This window comes from Dasypus novemcinctus, chromosome 1 (assembly GCF_030445035.2).
Source record: "Dasypus novemcinctus isolate mDasNov1 chromosome 1, mDasNov1.1.hap2, whole genome shotgun sequence".
Taxonomy (NCBI): Eukaryota; Metazoa; Chordata; class Mammalia; order Cingulata; family Dasypodidae; genus Dasypus; species Dasypus novemcinctus.
In genome coordinates this window covers 98952300-98969161 of record NC_080673.1, presented here as the reverse complement: position 1 = coordinate 98969161, position 16862 = coordinate 98952300, and the positions used below count along the sequence as shown (strand labels likewise).

The window sequence follows — 16862 nt, the reverse complement described above, 5'->3', positions numbered from 1 at the left end:
GAGTAGCATTATTATATCTAAAGATTTCATTTGGTACTAGGAAACATTGGCAAATAGATCAATAAGAAAACCAAAGGTGGTAACAATATTACAAGATATCAGGACCAAATGGGGAAAGGTCAAATCTTTAGTGCCTTGTTCCATGATCTTGACTAAAGCTGTCCTTTGAAGTCATCCTCTTCTAGGACCAGCTGCTCCTGATCCTTAGTTTCAATTTATTTTCTTTTATTGGGATGAAGGTTCAATTTAGCCCCTGAAAGAGGCCTGCTTAACCTAAGAGATATGATTCCAATGGTTAATTTTCTGTTATTTAGTAACAATAAAATATTTTTTGTAAGCCTGATCAGATCCTTTTTAGTAAGGTTTAAAATACATCCTCTAAATGTGAAGTCTCAAAGAGAATGCAAAGGAGAAATCAAAATATTATCTAGGATTTTATTTTGGAGGAAGAAAAATGGTAAAAGTCATCAAAGGTTTGTACACTTAGTAAAGTAAGATCACAAGTTACTATGAGACAACACTTGGTTTGCTATTTAACAAAAGTATTAATAAAAATTAGAGAAAGTATTATGGGAGGTAACATGATTACATTCAATAAACTATTTTTAATGTCTTACTAAAAGCAGACCAATAATACAAGGACATTTTGTTTGTCTAACAAAAGAAAATCGAGGTCAGTACATTATTTGATGTAATTGCTCTTAAAAAACCTTATAAATAAACCCATCAACTCTGACCAACTTTGACCACATGAAATGAACAAGTTCTTTTATTTTAGGACAAAGCTACTCTCTTATTTCCCTTAATAAAGACACATTCTATATATCTTACAAATTTAGTTAGCAAAAAGATAATTAAAAACTGTCTTTAAGCTAGCATCCTATAAAGCATAATTTTTGTCAAAATAATGAATCAATCTGGGCAACAAAAACCTCAAATTTTCTTCTTAAACATTTAGTAAACATAAATGTTTCAGTTTATTTAATCAGTAACCTTGTATAATTTTAGGAAAAACATACCAAAGTAGAGTAAAAACTTGGCTTGTATTGTATCTATCTCTCAAAACAAATAGCTATTTATATTTAGGCAACAATGTTGTCTCATTTGCTAAAGAGCTACCTAGATTATGTGAACTTGGATTTTAAAACATTTCAATTAGCTTCTAAAAACGTTTGAAGCATTAAAGTTTGATTTCTTTAATTCCAAGGCATCAGGAGTATTTAACTCATATAAATGTTTATTTATCCTGAACACCTGAATACTTGGTAATACCATCTGGAGGAAAAAAGTACCACACACATTATATATATATATATATGCAAGCATTCAGACACATACAATAAAGACATAATTCAAAATTTTTAGCCATGAGTCAAACAAATTGACTATAAAAACACAAAAAGACTAAACACAGATAAACAAAACTCACTATATTATATAAAATTGCTGGCTTCTCTTTGCCTTGGCAAATTGTGGGTTTCTATTGGTCTCTATGTTTTTGAGTGAAAACTCCCCAATTGTAAATTTTACTTAGATATGCCTAAGGTCAAGGGCTGTTGTAGAGCTCTTTTGATAGGGTATAGGCCAATTCGCATTTTCCTCTCAATGTAATCACTCAGGAGTTAAGGTTTTAATTAAGTTATGACAGGGAATAGTCATTTAAGAGGGAATCACTGGTGACAGTAGCCAGCATGATCCAAAAAGTTTTGATTAAGGATAAATTAGGTAACAGCATGGAAGGATGAATTTGGATTTTTGTAAGGTTGATATTTTGATGTGTCCCTAGAAGGGAAGTCTAATTGGACTTGTGCCATACATTGTAGGCACTGGATGATCTAGAATGTAGTTTTGTTTTGTGAAAGGATCTCTTACTTTGAAGACATTTCACAAATTAAAGGAATACTCATCATTTAGTGGCCCTATTATTGTGGTAAGAGGTTTGGATAGTGGGAAAAAGGACATATGAACTAGCTGATGTAATTTCTTCTACAATTTGGAATGACTTTTCTTGGTGCCTGGGAAATCCTTTATAACCAGACAAAACACTCAGGTCAGGTGGAAAGGGTAATGGTGACATGGGTTCGTGTAACTATGAAAGTCGTTTTGCCTTTTAAAAGCTTTTGACCACTAATTTTTAAATGTCCCCAACTCCTTTTGTGTAGTCCAGCAGGTTTTCTTTAAGTATACCTCTCAAGTGTACTATTATAACTAGCTCAATATTTTCCCCAATGTGACCAATGCAAATTCAAGTCATCCCTGGTGAGATTTACCCATTTATTAAAAAATAAACATGAACTTGGCCCAATGTGAGAAAACATATAAGTAACAAGCATATTTGCTAAAGAAGAACAGAGATTTAAGTTTAAATTGAGAAAAGCCTCTGTTCAAAGATTCTGAAATTGAACTTACATAGGGGTCATCATGAAAATAGAAAAGTGGCTGTCTTAAGGTGTACAGAACTTCTGTAAAACCTCCACACACACACAGAACAAGGTACTCACCAAGAAGATACTGGATCAAACCAAAAACAAGTCTAGCAATAATCCAAAGAACTCAATGCAAAGGAAGTGGAACACAGATGTGGGAGAAAATTACCTCTCAAGTTTCATGGGCAGAAAAAGAGCAGTGGATTAAGAGTCCCATGGATATTAAAACCTGGTCACTCACCAATTGCAGAGATGGTTGGGGGGGCGGGGTGGTTGTGTCTTCTATTTCTGTTAGGCTATCCCCATTAGACCCAAACCAGTTTTTTCCAATTGTTGCTTAAACTGCTAATTTTGCAGGGTATGTTCCTTTTATTTTCTTTCAGAAAGCCCCACTTTTATTTTTAGTTCTTTATAAGTTCCCTGTTATTTCTGAGAAGGGCAGTCACTCCTGGCAATACCAATAGAGACATCCAATTATTCACCTTAATAAATCTCTTTCAAGAATTATTAGTGTTTGTTCTTCTCATTTTAAAATAAGTACTTTATTATCATTATGAGCATATAATATTTACTCAGTAAATAATTCATATTTTAGAATCCCTATTTTTGGGCAATCAGTTGCTTTCTTAAATTTTTTTTCAAATGTTCTTTTAGCCAGTCATCTAAAAATAGCAAGAAATTTAATTAAAAGCCCGATTTACTTTTTTACCCAATCTATAGGTTCATATCCTCACAGAAATTATCAAATCTATTTGGAGGGGTAACAGGTCCTGAATAGCCAAAAATATCTTTAAAAAGAATGAAGTTGGAGAACTCTCACTTCCTGATTTTAAAGCATATTATTTAGCTACATTGATAAACCAGCATGATCTGGCATAAAGATAAATATGTTGACCAATGGAATAAATATCAATGTTCAGAAATAGATACTCAAATTTATGGAAAAGTGATTTTTGAAAAGACTGTCAAGCAAACCTAGCTGAGTCAGATCAGTCTATTCAACAAATGGTGCTGGGAGAACTGGATATCCATATCCAAAAGAAAGAAGGAGGACCCCTGTATCACATATACAAAAGTTATTTCAATGTGGATCCAAGACCTAAATATAAAAGCAACAACTGTAAAACTTCTAGAAGTAAATGTAAGGAAACATCTTCAAGATCTTGTGGTAGGCTATGGTTTCTTAAACCTTACACCCAAAGCATGAGCAATGAAGAAAAAATAGATAAATGGAACCTCTTCAAACTTAAACACTTTTGTACTTCAAAGAACTTTGTCAAGAAAGTGAAAAGGTAGCCTACTCAATGGGAGAAAATATTTGGAAACCACGTATCTGATAAGAGTTTGATATCCATGTTTTATAAAGTGATCATATAACCCAATGATAAAAGACAAGCACCCCAATTTAAAAATAGGCCAAAGACTTGAATAGATGTTTGTACAAAGAGGAAATACAAAAAGCACATGAAAAAATGTTCAACATTATTAGTTATTAGGGAAATGCAGATCGAAACTACACTGAGATATCATTTCACATATAATATAAGGGCCTTTATCACAAAAACAGAAAAATATAGGTGCTGGAGAGGATGTAGAGAAATAGGAACACTCCTTCACTGTTGATGGGAATGTAGAATGGTGCACCTTTGTGGAAGACAGTTTGGCGGTTCCTCAAGAAACTAAATATAGAATGGCTGTATCATCCAGCAAATCCCATTACTAGGAATTACTAGGAATTCAGAAGAACTGAAAGCAAGGAGGTATACTGACATTTGCGGACCAATGTTCATAGCAGAATTATTCACAATTGGTAAAATATGGAACCAGTCCTACTGTTCACCAGTTGATGAGTGGATAAACAATATGTAGTGTATACATACAATGGAATATTATTCAGCTGTTAAGAAGAAATGAAATTAGGATGCATATGACAAAATGGATGAAACTTGAGGACATGTTGAGAGGAATAAGTCAGACAGAAAAGGACAAATATTGTGTGGTCTCACTAATATGAATTCAAATGAAGCTTAAACTCATGAAGGTAAACTCTAGAGCATAGGTTCCTAGGAAATTGAATGTGGATTAAAAATCGAGCTGATGCTTAATGTGTGTAGAATTTTTAATAAAGTTTATTGTAGATGTTTGGAAATGAATAGAGTTGATGGTAATACATTATAGTGAGTACAACTAACACTACTGCTTTATAAATGTGACTGTGACTGAAAGGAGTAGTCTGTGAATGTACTATAACAATTGAAAGGAATCTAGAGAATAATGTGGGAACTGTATAGCATAGTGATTCTGGTGGTGGATGAAGATTGTGGCTAATAGTATAAGAATGTTCTTTCTTTACAAATTGTTAAGTATATGGTGATACATGGGAAAATTACAACTAATCTAATTTATGGATTATAGTTAACTGTAATATTGTAATATTTTTGCAGCAATGGCAAAGAAGATGTATCAATTCTGAGGGATAATAGCACGGTATAAAGAGGTATCTGATTTTTCCTTTTGGAGTAATGAAAACCTTCTAAAACTGGCTGAGGTGATGACAATGATTCTGTGGTGAATATGAGAGTCACTGAGTGTACAATTTGAATGGCTTGTACAAAGCATGGGACTGTATAACACAATGAATCCTGTGATGGAAGATGGACTGTGGTTAACAGAAAAAATATGAGTACATTTGCTCATGAACTATAACAAGTATATAATACTAATACAGGTGGGTTGGTGGAAAAATACACCAAATATAAGATATTGTTTATAGTTAGTAGTAATGTTTTCACAATGCTATTTCACAGTTTGTAACAATTGTTTCACAACAATGCAAGGTGTTGGTGGTGGGGTAACGTATGGGAGCTCTGTATGATGATGTGCATGTTTGTTTTGTAAGTTCACAACTTACTCTATACACTTATTGTTTATGGATGTTCATATATGAATGAAAAACTGTAATTAAAAAAGTTAAAAAAATATACAACTTTAGAAGAACGGAAAATAGCCTCCCATCCTCCAGTGAATAGTAATCTAAATGCAATAAAGCAGTCTTGCAAACCCTACCAAGTGATTACAGGTCACATGTTTTGATTTGACAAGTCTGCCCTTAGGAGGAAAGTTATTAAAATGCCTGAGTCATTTTTCCAATTTGTCATGCCTAACAGTAATTTCTCAAGACAAAATGCTTTGTTTCAGTGTGACATAAAAAGAAGTAAAATCATACACATATTAAATTATTCCAGTTTTAAGTTACTCACTTTCAGGACTTGATATCTAGGACTGCTGCTGATGCCCTAGCTTGTGTTTTTCACCTTTGAACATCTCTGTGGACCAAAAAGGGTCACCTTACATATGATTATTTTTCATTAAAAAATTATTTAAGTATAGAATTCATAAATGAGTGTATTAGTCAGCCAAAGGGGTGCTGATACAAAGTACAAGAACTCTGTTGGCTTTTATAAAGGGTATTTATTTGGAGTAGAAGCTTACAGTCACAAGACCCTAAAGAGTCCAACTCAAGGAAACATAAGAGCTACTGTCTCCCGAGGTCATTGGCCACATTTTAGAGCAAGAGTGTGGGCAACGTCTGCAAGGGTTCAGACTTCCTCTTTCCTCTTAAGGCTCCAAGGACCCAGCTAACTTCTTCCTGTCTCAGCTGTAGGCTGGCATAAGGCTTGTCTTTCTCCCCAGGGCTCGCTTCTTTCCAGGCTCAGCTGCTCAGGTCTCTTCACAAGGACAGCTGTATCAGGCTTATCTCTCGTCCTGGGGCCTCTGCCTCTCTTCCTCTGTGTTCTTCTCTGTGTGTTTACTTCCATGTGAGCATCTGTTTTATCCCAAGGGGGCCTGGGCTTTGATGCTGAGTTACACTCTAATGACATAGTTGGATCAGAGCCCTATTCTTAATATAATTTAATCAGACATCTCAGCTGAATCTAATACAATCAAAGGGTTATAATGCCTGAAAAACCAACCAGTTTACAAGCATAATCTATATTTCTTTTTGGAATTCATAAATAATATCAAACTCCTATATGAGCCTACATAAAAAATAAGTATACAGTAAAAGTTGTGAACTTACAAAACAAACATACATGACATCATACATCACCCCACCATCAACAGCTTGCATTGTAGTAAAACATTTGATACAAATTATGAAAGAACACCATCAAAATATTACTACTAATTATGACCCATATTTTATATTTGGTGTATTTTCCTCCCACCCACCCCGTTGCTAATATCCTGTTAGCATTATATGAAACTGAATATAAAACTGCCATATGATCCAGCAATCCCATTACTAGGAATATATTCAGAAGAACTGAAAGCAAAGACATGAACATATATTTGCACACCAATATTCATAGTGGGATTATGCAAAATTTCTAAAATATAGAAACAACCCAAGATCCTATCAATCAATGAATGGATAAAAAATGTGGTATATACATACAATGGAATACTATTCAGCTAATTCGTGATGTATATGACAACATGGATGAACCTTCATGACATTATGTTAGGTGAAATAACCCAGACACAAAAGCACAGATATTATGTGGTCTCACTAACATGAACCAAAAACGATGAGTAAACTCATGGAGGTAAACTTTAGATTATAGGTTATTGGGATATAAAATATGTATTGCAAATGGGAGCAGATGCTTAATGCACCTCACTTACATTTTAATAGCTAGAATTTGAAAGGTGAAGGGGTAATTGAAATGAATATTATTAAAAGGATACACTATTTTCTGAATCCAGCTAAACCTGGGTATTTAGCACAACTTAAACTGGTCCAGTTTTCTGGGGACACTTTCCTAAAGTAGAAAATCCAACTACATGGCATAGAAATTAAGATAAAAATGAATTCACACTTGGGCAAAGTGATGTTGGAAGTGAAATGATGCATAGATGGCATGGCTGTTAAATGATGATGCTAACCCTGTACACCCAGCCAGGAATGGCACATAGACTTCTACTCTAATTAAATTTGAGTGGGGAGGCCTATAAAAAGCAAATGGTATGTGATCTCAATTGTTATCTGTGTTTTTGTCACTGAACCAGTTATCCCTCTGGTTGACTTGTACTTCTCCAATTCCCCTGGGATTTCATGCTCTATCATCCTTAAAGGAAAAAATTTACAGTGTAAAATCTGTTGATGCCTTGTTAGTTCAGGAGACTAGAACATCTGGAAAGAAAAGACAAGGCAAGAAAGTCCCTGTGGGAATGAGAATGATGGACCATTGAGCAATTCTTCTTACATGGGAATCTTGTGATGAGGGAAACCTCCAGAGTCCCTGTTCCAATATTCATCCCCAGAGTCCTTTTTGAAACTGAGAGGGACATTAGGTCATTCCAGGGCAGCCCCTGTCTGAGGCTCAAGTCCCCTTCATATACTTAAACCCTAGCATCAAATACTTGAAAACTCTTTCCAGACCAACCAATCCTAACTCTAGCAACAAATTCTTTGGGAGAGGGGGCAGGCCAGGGACTGAACCCAAGACCTCGTATGTTGGCTGGCACTCAACCACTGACCCACATCAGCTCCCTGAGTTGTTTTTTTTCATTTGTTTACTTGTTTGTTTTTCTGTTTTTAAGAGGCACCGGGAACTGAGCCTGGGACCTCCCATGTGGGAAGCAGGTGCTCAACTGCTTAAGCCACATCTCTTCTCCAAGCAACAAATTCTTACTACTGTAGAATTTGAATGCCCCCACCACCACCACCCCCACATATCCCAAGCGTCTTTTGCTCTGGTCTAGACAATATAATTTAACTATTTCTTGAAAAAGGGATCCCAGAAATGAGAAGGTTTCTCTAGGGAGGGCTCACTAACATGTGGTTGAACAGGTCTACCTAGACTCTGGTGGCATATTAAGGTTTAACAGTGCGTTAAGACATGTGCTCTTCCGTCCTAAGAGAGTATAATATAGGTATTTGGACTTAAGGGAAATAGCTGAATGAAAAGGTGCAAAGGCAAATGAGTTCTGTGGTCTGGCAGGTAGAACAAGTATGTTAAAGTCATCTGGTAACTAAAAGAGCAGCATTGGAGTAACCTGGACAATGCATACCATCCCTAAAGGCACGTAGGTTCATTTATATAAACCTTGTTGGACAAACAAAGTACTGAATCACCTCAGACCATCTCTGGTGTAGCATCAAGTACACAGCCTGGGAAATCAGACAATCTAATGTTCTTATTATGCTTGGTAAACAGTAAATGATATTGCTCCCAAACAAATTCTTTTGAAAAGAAAGCATTTTGCTGCTGAATAACCAGCAATTATTTATTCTAAATCTCTTGGGAATAAATTTTAAAGTGATCCTAAACCTCCGGTGATGTTTAGATGTTGGTTGAGAACTCTTTTCCCAAAGCTGGAGATTTTCTGTTCTTTACACAGATATTTATTATTTTTTCTTTTTTTGTTTCTTATTTTTAAAAAATATTTATTATTAATAACAATATTAATATTTATCTAGCTTTTATGAAGCAGGCACTATGCTGCATATTGTGTGCACATGATCTGTTTTTTTTATTTTTTTTGTTTTTAAGATTTATTTATTTTATTTATTTCTACCCCCTGCCTTCCCCGGCAGTTGTCTGTTCTCTGTGTCTATTTGCTGCGTGCATGTTCTTCTTTGTCCACTTCTGTTGTCAGCAGCACGGGAATCTGTGTTTCTTTTTGTTGCGTCATCTTGTTGTGTCAGCTCTCCGTGTGTGTGGTGCCATTCCTGGGTAGGCTGCACGTTCTTTCATGCTGGGTGGCTCTCCTTATGGGGCGCACTCCTTGTGTGTGGGGCTCCCCTACGCGGGGGCACCCCTGTGTGGCCCGGCACTCCTTGCGCGCATCAGCATTGCGCATGGGCCAGCTCCACACGGGTCAAGAAGGCCCGGGGCTTGAACCGTGGACCTCCCATGTGGTAGACGGATGCCCTAATCACTGGGCCAAGTCCGCTTCCCCTACATGATCTGTTTTAATCCCCACAAAAAGAACATGAAACTGGCATTGCCCAGAATAATTTAGGCAAACTTGTACAGTCCAGAAGGATTTTTTGCTACTGTCCTTTCTACCTCATTCCTTTATGTTTTTCTGTGATAAGCGGCATTCTTTTCACCCATTTTATAGGTGCCAGGAACTACCATCCCTAAGAAGAATGTGTGCTGATTTACTTTGTAATTGCTCACAGACAATTAGGACCAAGAAACTCAGGCTGCTTAATTTTTTAGAATGTTTTCCCAGCTGGCCATGTGTTGACTTCCTGTTAAAACACCTTCCCTTTATATTAGACAGAGTTTGGAGGCAGAGTCAAGCTTTCTCTACTCTAAAGGACTGCCTGGCCACTGGGCAGGAAGAACTCATTCTTCTGCAAGAGAAAGTAAAACATGGGAAACTCTCTGTGGATGAAGCATTGGAGAAATTTAAACACTGGCAGATGGGAAAGAGCGGCCTGGAAATGATTCAGCAGGTAATACTAACTCGGATCCCTTCTGTCACTCACTTGTAGAGCTCTGGTCTCTGTAGATGTTTAGTCTTCACAAGAAATACAGAAGTTGTAGGTTTACAGAAAATCCTGCATAAAATATAGAGTTTCCATATACTACCCTATTATTAACACCTTTCCTTAATGTGGTAACTGTGCTATTATTCATGAAAGAACATCTTTATACTTATACTATTAACTCTAGCCCATTATTTACGGTAGGGTTCACTATATTGTACAGTCCTGTGCTTGTTTTTTTTTATTTTATTCTAGTAACATATACACAACTGAAAATTGCTTCTTTTAACCACTTTCAAATATATAATTCAGTGTTAATTACATGCACAATGTTGTGCAACTATCATCACCATCTATTGCCATAATTTCATAATCAATCCAATAAAAACTCTGTATAATTTAAATAATAACTTCTCATTCCTACCCCTACCTCATCCCCTGGTAACCTATATTCTAGATTCCTACTATATGAGTTTGCTTATTCTTATTATTTCATAAGCAAGATTTTTTAAACCACCAACTAATAGTTTAAAAATACCCAGGGTTCATGTTTACAAACCATTGGTGAACTTAGTCTGGGAACCCAGTATCAAAACTAACACGTAATTGGTTTATAAGGCTGTCCTTACTTTAGTAAATGTTTTATGAATCTCTTGGATGAAATTAAGGCGATGCATTCTTACCCTAGCATGTGCTTAGCATTCAGAAGAGTGTAATATGTAGACTGGGCTGAAAAGGGATAAGAAAATGATTTTCTTAAGAACTCAAAAATTTAGGAACTCTGGCTGAATACTGTTAGGGAATCAGTATATTCTTAACATATGTTAAGAATGTCAGACAAAAGTCTGACTGAGGAAAAAAATGAATGTTCTCCCCAATTCCCACTTCCCAAGACACACACATACACTCCAATACATGTTTTCAATAATACTCTTGCAGTTGGCAAAATTATCCACTTGTACCTGGTGATAAGTCTATCATAGGTAACTGTGAAGTTTTATTAAAATTGATGGAAATATTATCCTAGGAAACTAAGAAGAAAAACAACAAACACAGAACTAATTGTAGAAGGGTTTCTAGAGTAACAAAGACCCATGTAAAATCTCTGGGGTTGAAGGTGGGATGGTTGAGAGGTGAAAACTTTCCTTGCTCCTCACTTGCCTCATAATCACTAAAGGGCCTAAAGAAGGATGTGTGTTCCCATCATAGAAGAGGTTCTTTAAAACAATGAAAACAACTGTCTTTGTAGGAATAGTGGTTTATAGGTTTCAGGGGAAAGCCTGAGGAAAAAAGTACTATTCCTGTGTTTCATTCTGAAAGGGGATTTATTGAATATTTGCTTTACTTTTTGATTTAAAAGATAGTAGGTATTCAACGCAAAATATTTAGGGAAAGACCGCAAATGAACTTAGAAAAGGAATCTAGGTATGTATCATTTGCTCCTGAACCCTTCATCCTTAGAATTAGGTCAGGAAGTAACGTGCCCTGCAGATGCTGGAGATGGGCTCAGGCTGCAACAAACCTGTTTTATAGCCCTCCTGCTTTGAGACACCAAACAGCCAGTGAGTACCCCACAATTGTTATTTTGGTAAAACAACTCCCAAAAGAATGGGCCTTGACTTCCAACCCTGACTCTACCACATAAAACTGTATGATTTGGGTACATTACTTAATCTCTTTGTGCCTCAGTTTCCATGTCTGCCTAATGGGGATGAGGAAATACACTTTATGAAGTTGTGAGAATAAGTAAGATAATGCATGGAAGGTATCAAGCATGGCAACTGGCACATCATAAGAGCTCAATAAATACTAAGCAGAAATAATAGTAAGAGCTGATGTTTGCATCTTGGTCTATGATAAACCCTGGCATCTGCTTTCTGTTCTTTCCCTCATTAAGGAAAAATTACGCCAACTACGAGATTGCATTATTGGGAATAGGCCAGAAGAAGAAATTGCCTGTGGTAAGTAAAATTTGCCTCCTATTCAGAAATGATAAGAGTGATGTAGTGGAAAACGCATGGGCTATGGAATAAGAAGGACCTGAGTTTAAATTCAAACCACGTCACTTCCCAGCAGACTGACCTAGAAACTGTCTTATTCTCTGCTATTCAGCTTCCTTTTTTGCCAAACAGGAGTAATTATACATATTTCTGGGAGTTGTGTAAATTAGCATATAAAATGCTCATCACATTCTGTGGTCCATAATGGACCCTCAATAAAGAATAGTTACTTTCATTCCTTTGATTTCTATGTAAATTGCAATATAATTTTGCTACAGTTTTTTTATGTGAACCATTATAAAGGGAATTAAATTATTAAGGAGTCATACTTTTTTAATAAGGTATAATATTCTCAATATAGTCAGTTCTCACAATTGTCCACATGTGGGTTGTTTTACATTTTTAAATCTCAGGTTGGCTTCCCCTACAGCGAGCATGAGTCTTGGCAATGCAGATTCCCCCTGATGATAATTAACAGTTGCTCTCAAGAAAAAAATATTCCATTTAATGTTAACACAAACCAAACATTATTAAAATGGTAAATCTTTTCTAAAGATAAACAGTACATTCCAAAATTTGAAATAAATTATGTTGTCACTATGTGACCACTCTTTCCCCAAGTCTCTAACCCTGCATAGATCATTAAAGACTGACAACTACTAGAAAAGCTGAAAAGATTTCATTTTTTCCATTTTCAATAATATTTCATAGCTTTTAACTAGTACTTAATGTGGAAATTCACTGTATTGAAATTCATTTTCTTTTCATATTATTGAGCTGCTATCTACTTTTCCATAGAGAATTATTTAAGCTGTCTTACAAATGTTTCCTAAAGCAGAAATATACTTTCTAAAATAATTAAGGACATAAACATGGAGCTAATTTACAGAAGGGGTAGTTCTATAGACCTCCATTCTAATGTATAATAAGAATAAAATTTTAACTGTTTATAAAATTACAAAATACTTCAGTACTTTTACTAAGAAACATTCAAATAGTAGAACTGACTAATATTTATCTGTTTTCTGATCTTTCCCTCATTAAGGAAAAACTACACCAACTACAATTTTGCATACCTACTATGTATTTATATTATTAATTTCTTATAAAACTGTATTAGATAGGCATTATTCACTATTTATAACCAAGAAGCTAAGAACACACAAATTAGAAATTACAACCACTTTCTATTTGAATCAAAAGTCAGTGCTCGTAATCACTGGTAATTTTAATTATGAATCAACTAGTTTCTCTTCCAGCCACAATGGAATAACAGATATCAGGAAATCTTCCCACTGTATATTACTTTAACACTGGCAAAGATGAGGCAACTGTTTCCAGGTAGAACCCTAAAAACAAGTGAAACTCATAAGGGGAGCTTCATGATTGCCTGGCTCTATGCCAGGGAAATATTTCCTGATTAGAGTCTGAGCAAAGCAGGAAATCCTATTAAACTGAAGAGGCAGACATCATTGTGCCAGGCAGCTGAAGCTGCTAGATTCTGTGTGGTAAGTCACTGAAGAAGGAGAAGTACAGAGTGGTAGCCTCAGAAATTCATGTGAGGCACTCTGCAAGTCTATGTTTGAGACAGAAGCTGTTCATGTGTAGAGCAAAATCACTCAAGGCAACAAGATAGCAGCTGATTAAAAGAAAAAAGAAAGCAGAGCAGAGATACTACAGCTTGAGCAGTGTGAGGGGAAGAGCAGTTCTGGGGATGTTTGAGTTCCTGCCCTACCAAAGTGGAGAGATCTCCTTAATACCTCATTAAAACTCTTGTAATTCTTCTGTGACACAAAGAGATGTCAAGAGGAAAGACAAGGACCTCGAGTATGACCTACACTAGATTTGCCCTAAGAAAGCCTAAAACCAAGCTCTTACAAGATCCACAGGGAGGCAGTATTTATAGGTTAAGGCCTACAAAGTCATAAGGACTTAGAAAACATCTTGGGATTGCTAAACATCTTGGGTTTTCTAAAACATCAGAAAACCAAGCCAACACAAATTTTTTCAAGTCAGTAATTGAACTTCCTGCTAAAGTAAGAATTGACACTCATCAGAGTAAGATTTCAGAACCTAGATTATACAACAGATTTTCTGCAATGTCTAATACTCAGTTTAAAAAAATAAACACAAACAAACAAACAGGAAAATGTAGTTCATAGTCAAGAAGAAAAAGTTGGCAATAAAAACTGAACCTGAGATTGTCTAGTCATTGACCTTAGCAAAGACATTAAAGCAACTCTTATATACATGACAGAAGTAAAGAAAAATATAGTTTTGATGAATGAATAAATAGGGAATCTCAGGAAAAAAATGAAAACTATATAAAAAAGCCAAATGGAATTTATAAAAATTAAAATCACAATAAAATAAATGAAAAATTTATCAGATGAGCTTATCACAGTTTATATAGCAAAAGAGTCAGTGAAGTGGAGACAGAACAAAAATTATCCAATCCAATGAACTGAGAGATAAAAAGATTTTAAAAATTAATAGAGCCTGAGACATAAAGGGGAGTATAAAACTGTCTAGCATACTTGTAATTTCCTTCTTAGTCTCAGAAGGAAAAAAAAGAGTGAGATTGGGGCAAAAATTTTTAAAGAAATAATGACCAAAACCTACCAAATTTGATGCAAGCAATCTATGTGCAGTTCTAAGAATTTCATATATCCTAAGAACATAAAATAGTGTAACCATTATTAGAATTTCATCTAGGCAACTTGTTGTCAAGCTACTTCAAGCCAAAGTAAAGAGAAATTATTGAAAGCAGTCAAAAGAAAGAAAGAAAGAAAAAAAAAAAAAGATACACATTACATACAGGAACAAGGGAAAGAAAATAAGTTAACTTTTCATCAGAAACAATGGAGCAATAAAGATTATGAAATGACACCTTTTTTTGACACTTTTGAGGTGTCAAAAGAAAAATAAATGACTGTCTAGAATTCTACATCCAGAGAATATATTCTTCAAAAATTTGGTGAAATAAAGACAGTTTCAGATTTATGAAATCTGAGAATTCATAGACAATGAAACTACAATTCAAAAAATTGTAAGAATATCATATCAGAGGAAATGGATGTTAAATAGAAACTAAGATCCACGCTAAGGAATAAAATGTACTGAAAAATGAAACAATGTGGTTAGAATATAGCTTATTTTATTTTCTTTCATCTAGTAAATTGTTTCAAATACAACTATAGCAAAAGAAATAATACTTCAGGTGGAGTTTATGACATATGAAGATGGAAAAATGAAAACAATCACACAAAGGACAGTATTCAAATAAGTAGAATTTTATAGTTGTAAGTTTTGTGTATTTTGAAATGTAAGGTGTGGAAGTGAAGAATCAGGTACAAGATAAGAAGAGGAAAAAGTAAAGTAGGAAGTATTAAATGTCAAGTATAAGTCATGAAGCAAGAAGTGTATCTTTTTTTTTTTTTGCTAAATAGACTCTGATAGGTTAAGAATGCATATTTTAGCCATAAAGCAGCCAATAAAAACATTAAGCAAATAAAAAGAAGCATGCCTAGGAATCCAATAGAGGAACTAAAAAGGAGCATTTAAAAACTATTTGAGGGAAGCTGGTATAGCTCAGTGGTTGAGTGACTGCTTCACACATAAAATGTATGGGGTTAAATCCCCAGTACCTCCTAAAACAAAACAAGCCAGCAAACAAAAACTATTTGATTTACCAAAAATAAAGCATTAAAGAAGCAAAAAAGGAACAAAAACAAATTAGATAAGTGAAAAACCAAGAGCAACATAGAAGAATTTAACTGAACCCTATCAATAATTATGTTACATGTAAATGGATTAAATACTTCATTCAAAAGGCAGAGATTTTTATACTGGATCAAAACATAATCAACTTTATGCTGTCTAAAAGACATGCATTTTACAAGGTTTTGGTAGTAGAGTGGTGCATGGGAACTCTGTATTTTATATATTTTATGCATAATATTTTTGTAAACCTACAACTTCTCTAAAAATATTAATAATAGACATGCATTTTAAATATAAGACATGGACAGGTGGAAAGCAAAATATGGTTAGAAGATCTACATTGCAAACAATAAGCATAAGAAAGCTGATGTGTTTATATCAAGATTAGACGACATAAACTTCAAGACAAAAAGCATTATAAGAAATAAAAAGGTGTATTGCATAATGATAAAAAGGGTAAATCACCAGAAAATTATAATAATCCAAAATATTTGTGTGCATTATAAATATTGAAACCCTGAAAGCAAAATCCAACAGAACTCAGGGATGTTAACACCTCTTTCTTAATAATTGATAGAACAAATAGAAAAAAATCAGTAAGGTGATGAAGATCTAAACAACACTTTCAACTAACTTGACTTACATGACATTTATAAAACAATATATCCAAAAAATTTATAATACACATTTTTTAAAGTACACAAGGAAGATTCACCAAGATAAAATAAGTGCTCTGCCATAAAAGAAGTCTCAATAAATTTCAGGATTGAAATCTTACAGAGTATGTTCTCTGAAAGATTCTAATATTTTGAAATCTTATGTTTTCTGCCACAACAGAAATAAATTATAAATGAAATAAAGATGAGACATCTAGAAAGTCTCTCAAATATTTAGGAATTAAGTAAATCATTTCAAAATAACCCAAGAGTCAAATAAGAAACCACAAGAAAATATTACTACATGAATAATAATAAAAACACAGCGTATCAAAATTTGTGTAGTGCAATTAAAGCAGTACTTAGAAGAAATTTATAGAGGAGGAGAGGGGCAGAGCCCTTCCAGCAAAACAACTATTAAACGGGTAGGAACTGTCTGTAACAATTATCTTAAAAATCCAGAGGCCAGAACACTGTATAGCATCCAGGGAAGAACACATCAAAGAGGCTAATGAATTATGGTAAGTAAGTCTAAATTGCTATCTCAACA

The 16862-nt window shown here is 34.6% G+C and overlaps 1 protein-coding gene across 2 annotated transcripts in view; it reads left to right on the top strand.

The window, feature by feature from the left end:
* The window catches only part of BANK1 (B cell scaffold protein with ankyrin repeats 1), a 371762-nt gene that overhangs the window by 343826 nt on the left and 11074 nt on the right, over positions 1 to 16862 (top strand). For both annotated transcript variants that reach the window (XM_058294914.2, XM_058294915.2), the window contains exons 12-13: positions 9722 to 9900; positions 11831 to 11894. In XM_058294914.2, the coding sequence (XP_058150897.1) occupies positions 9722 to 9900; positions 11831 to 11894 (243 nt within the window). The remainder of the gene's footprint in view (positions 1 to 9721; positions 9901 to 11830; positions 11895 to 16862) is intronic.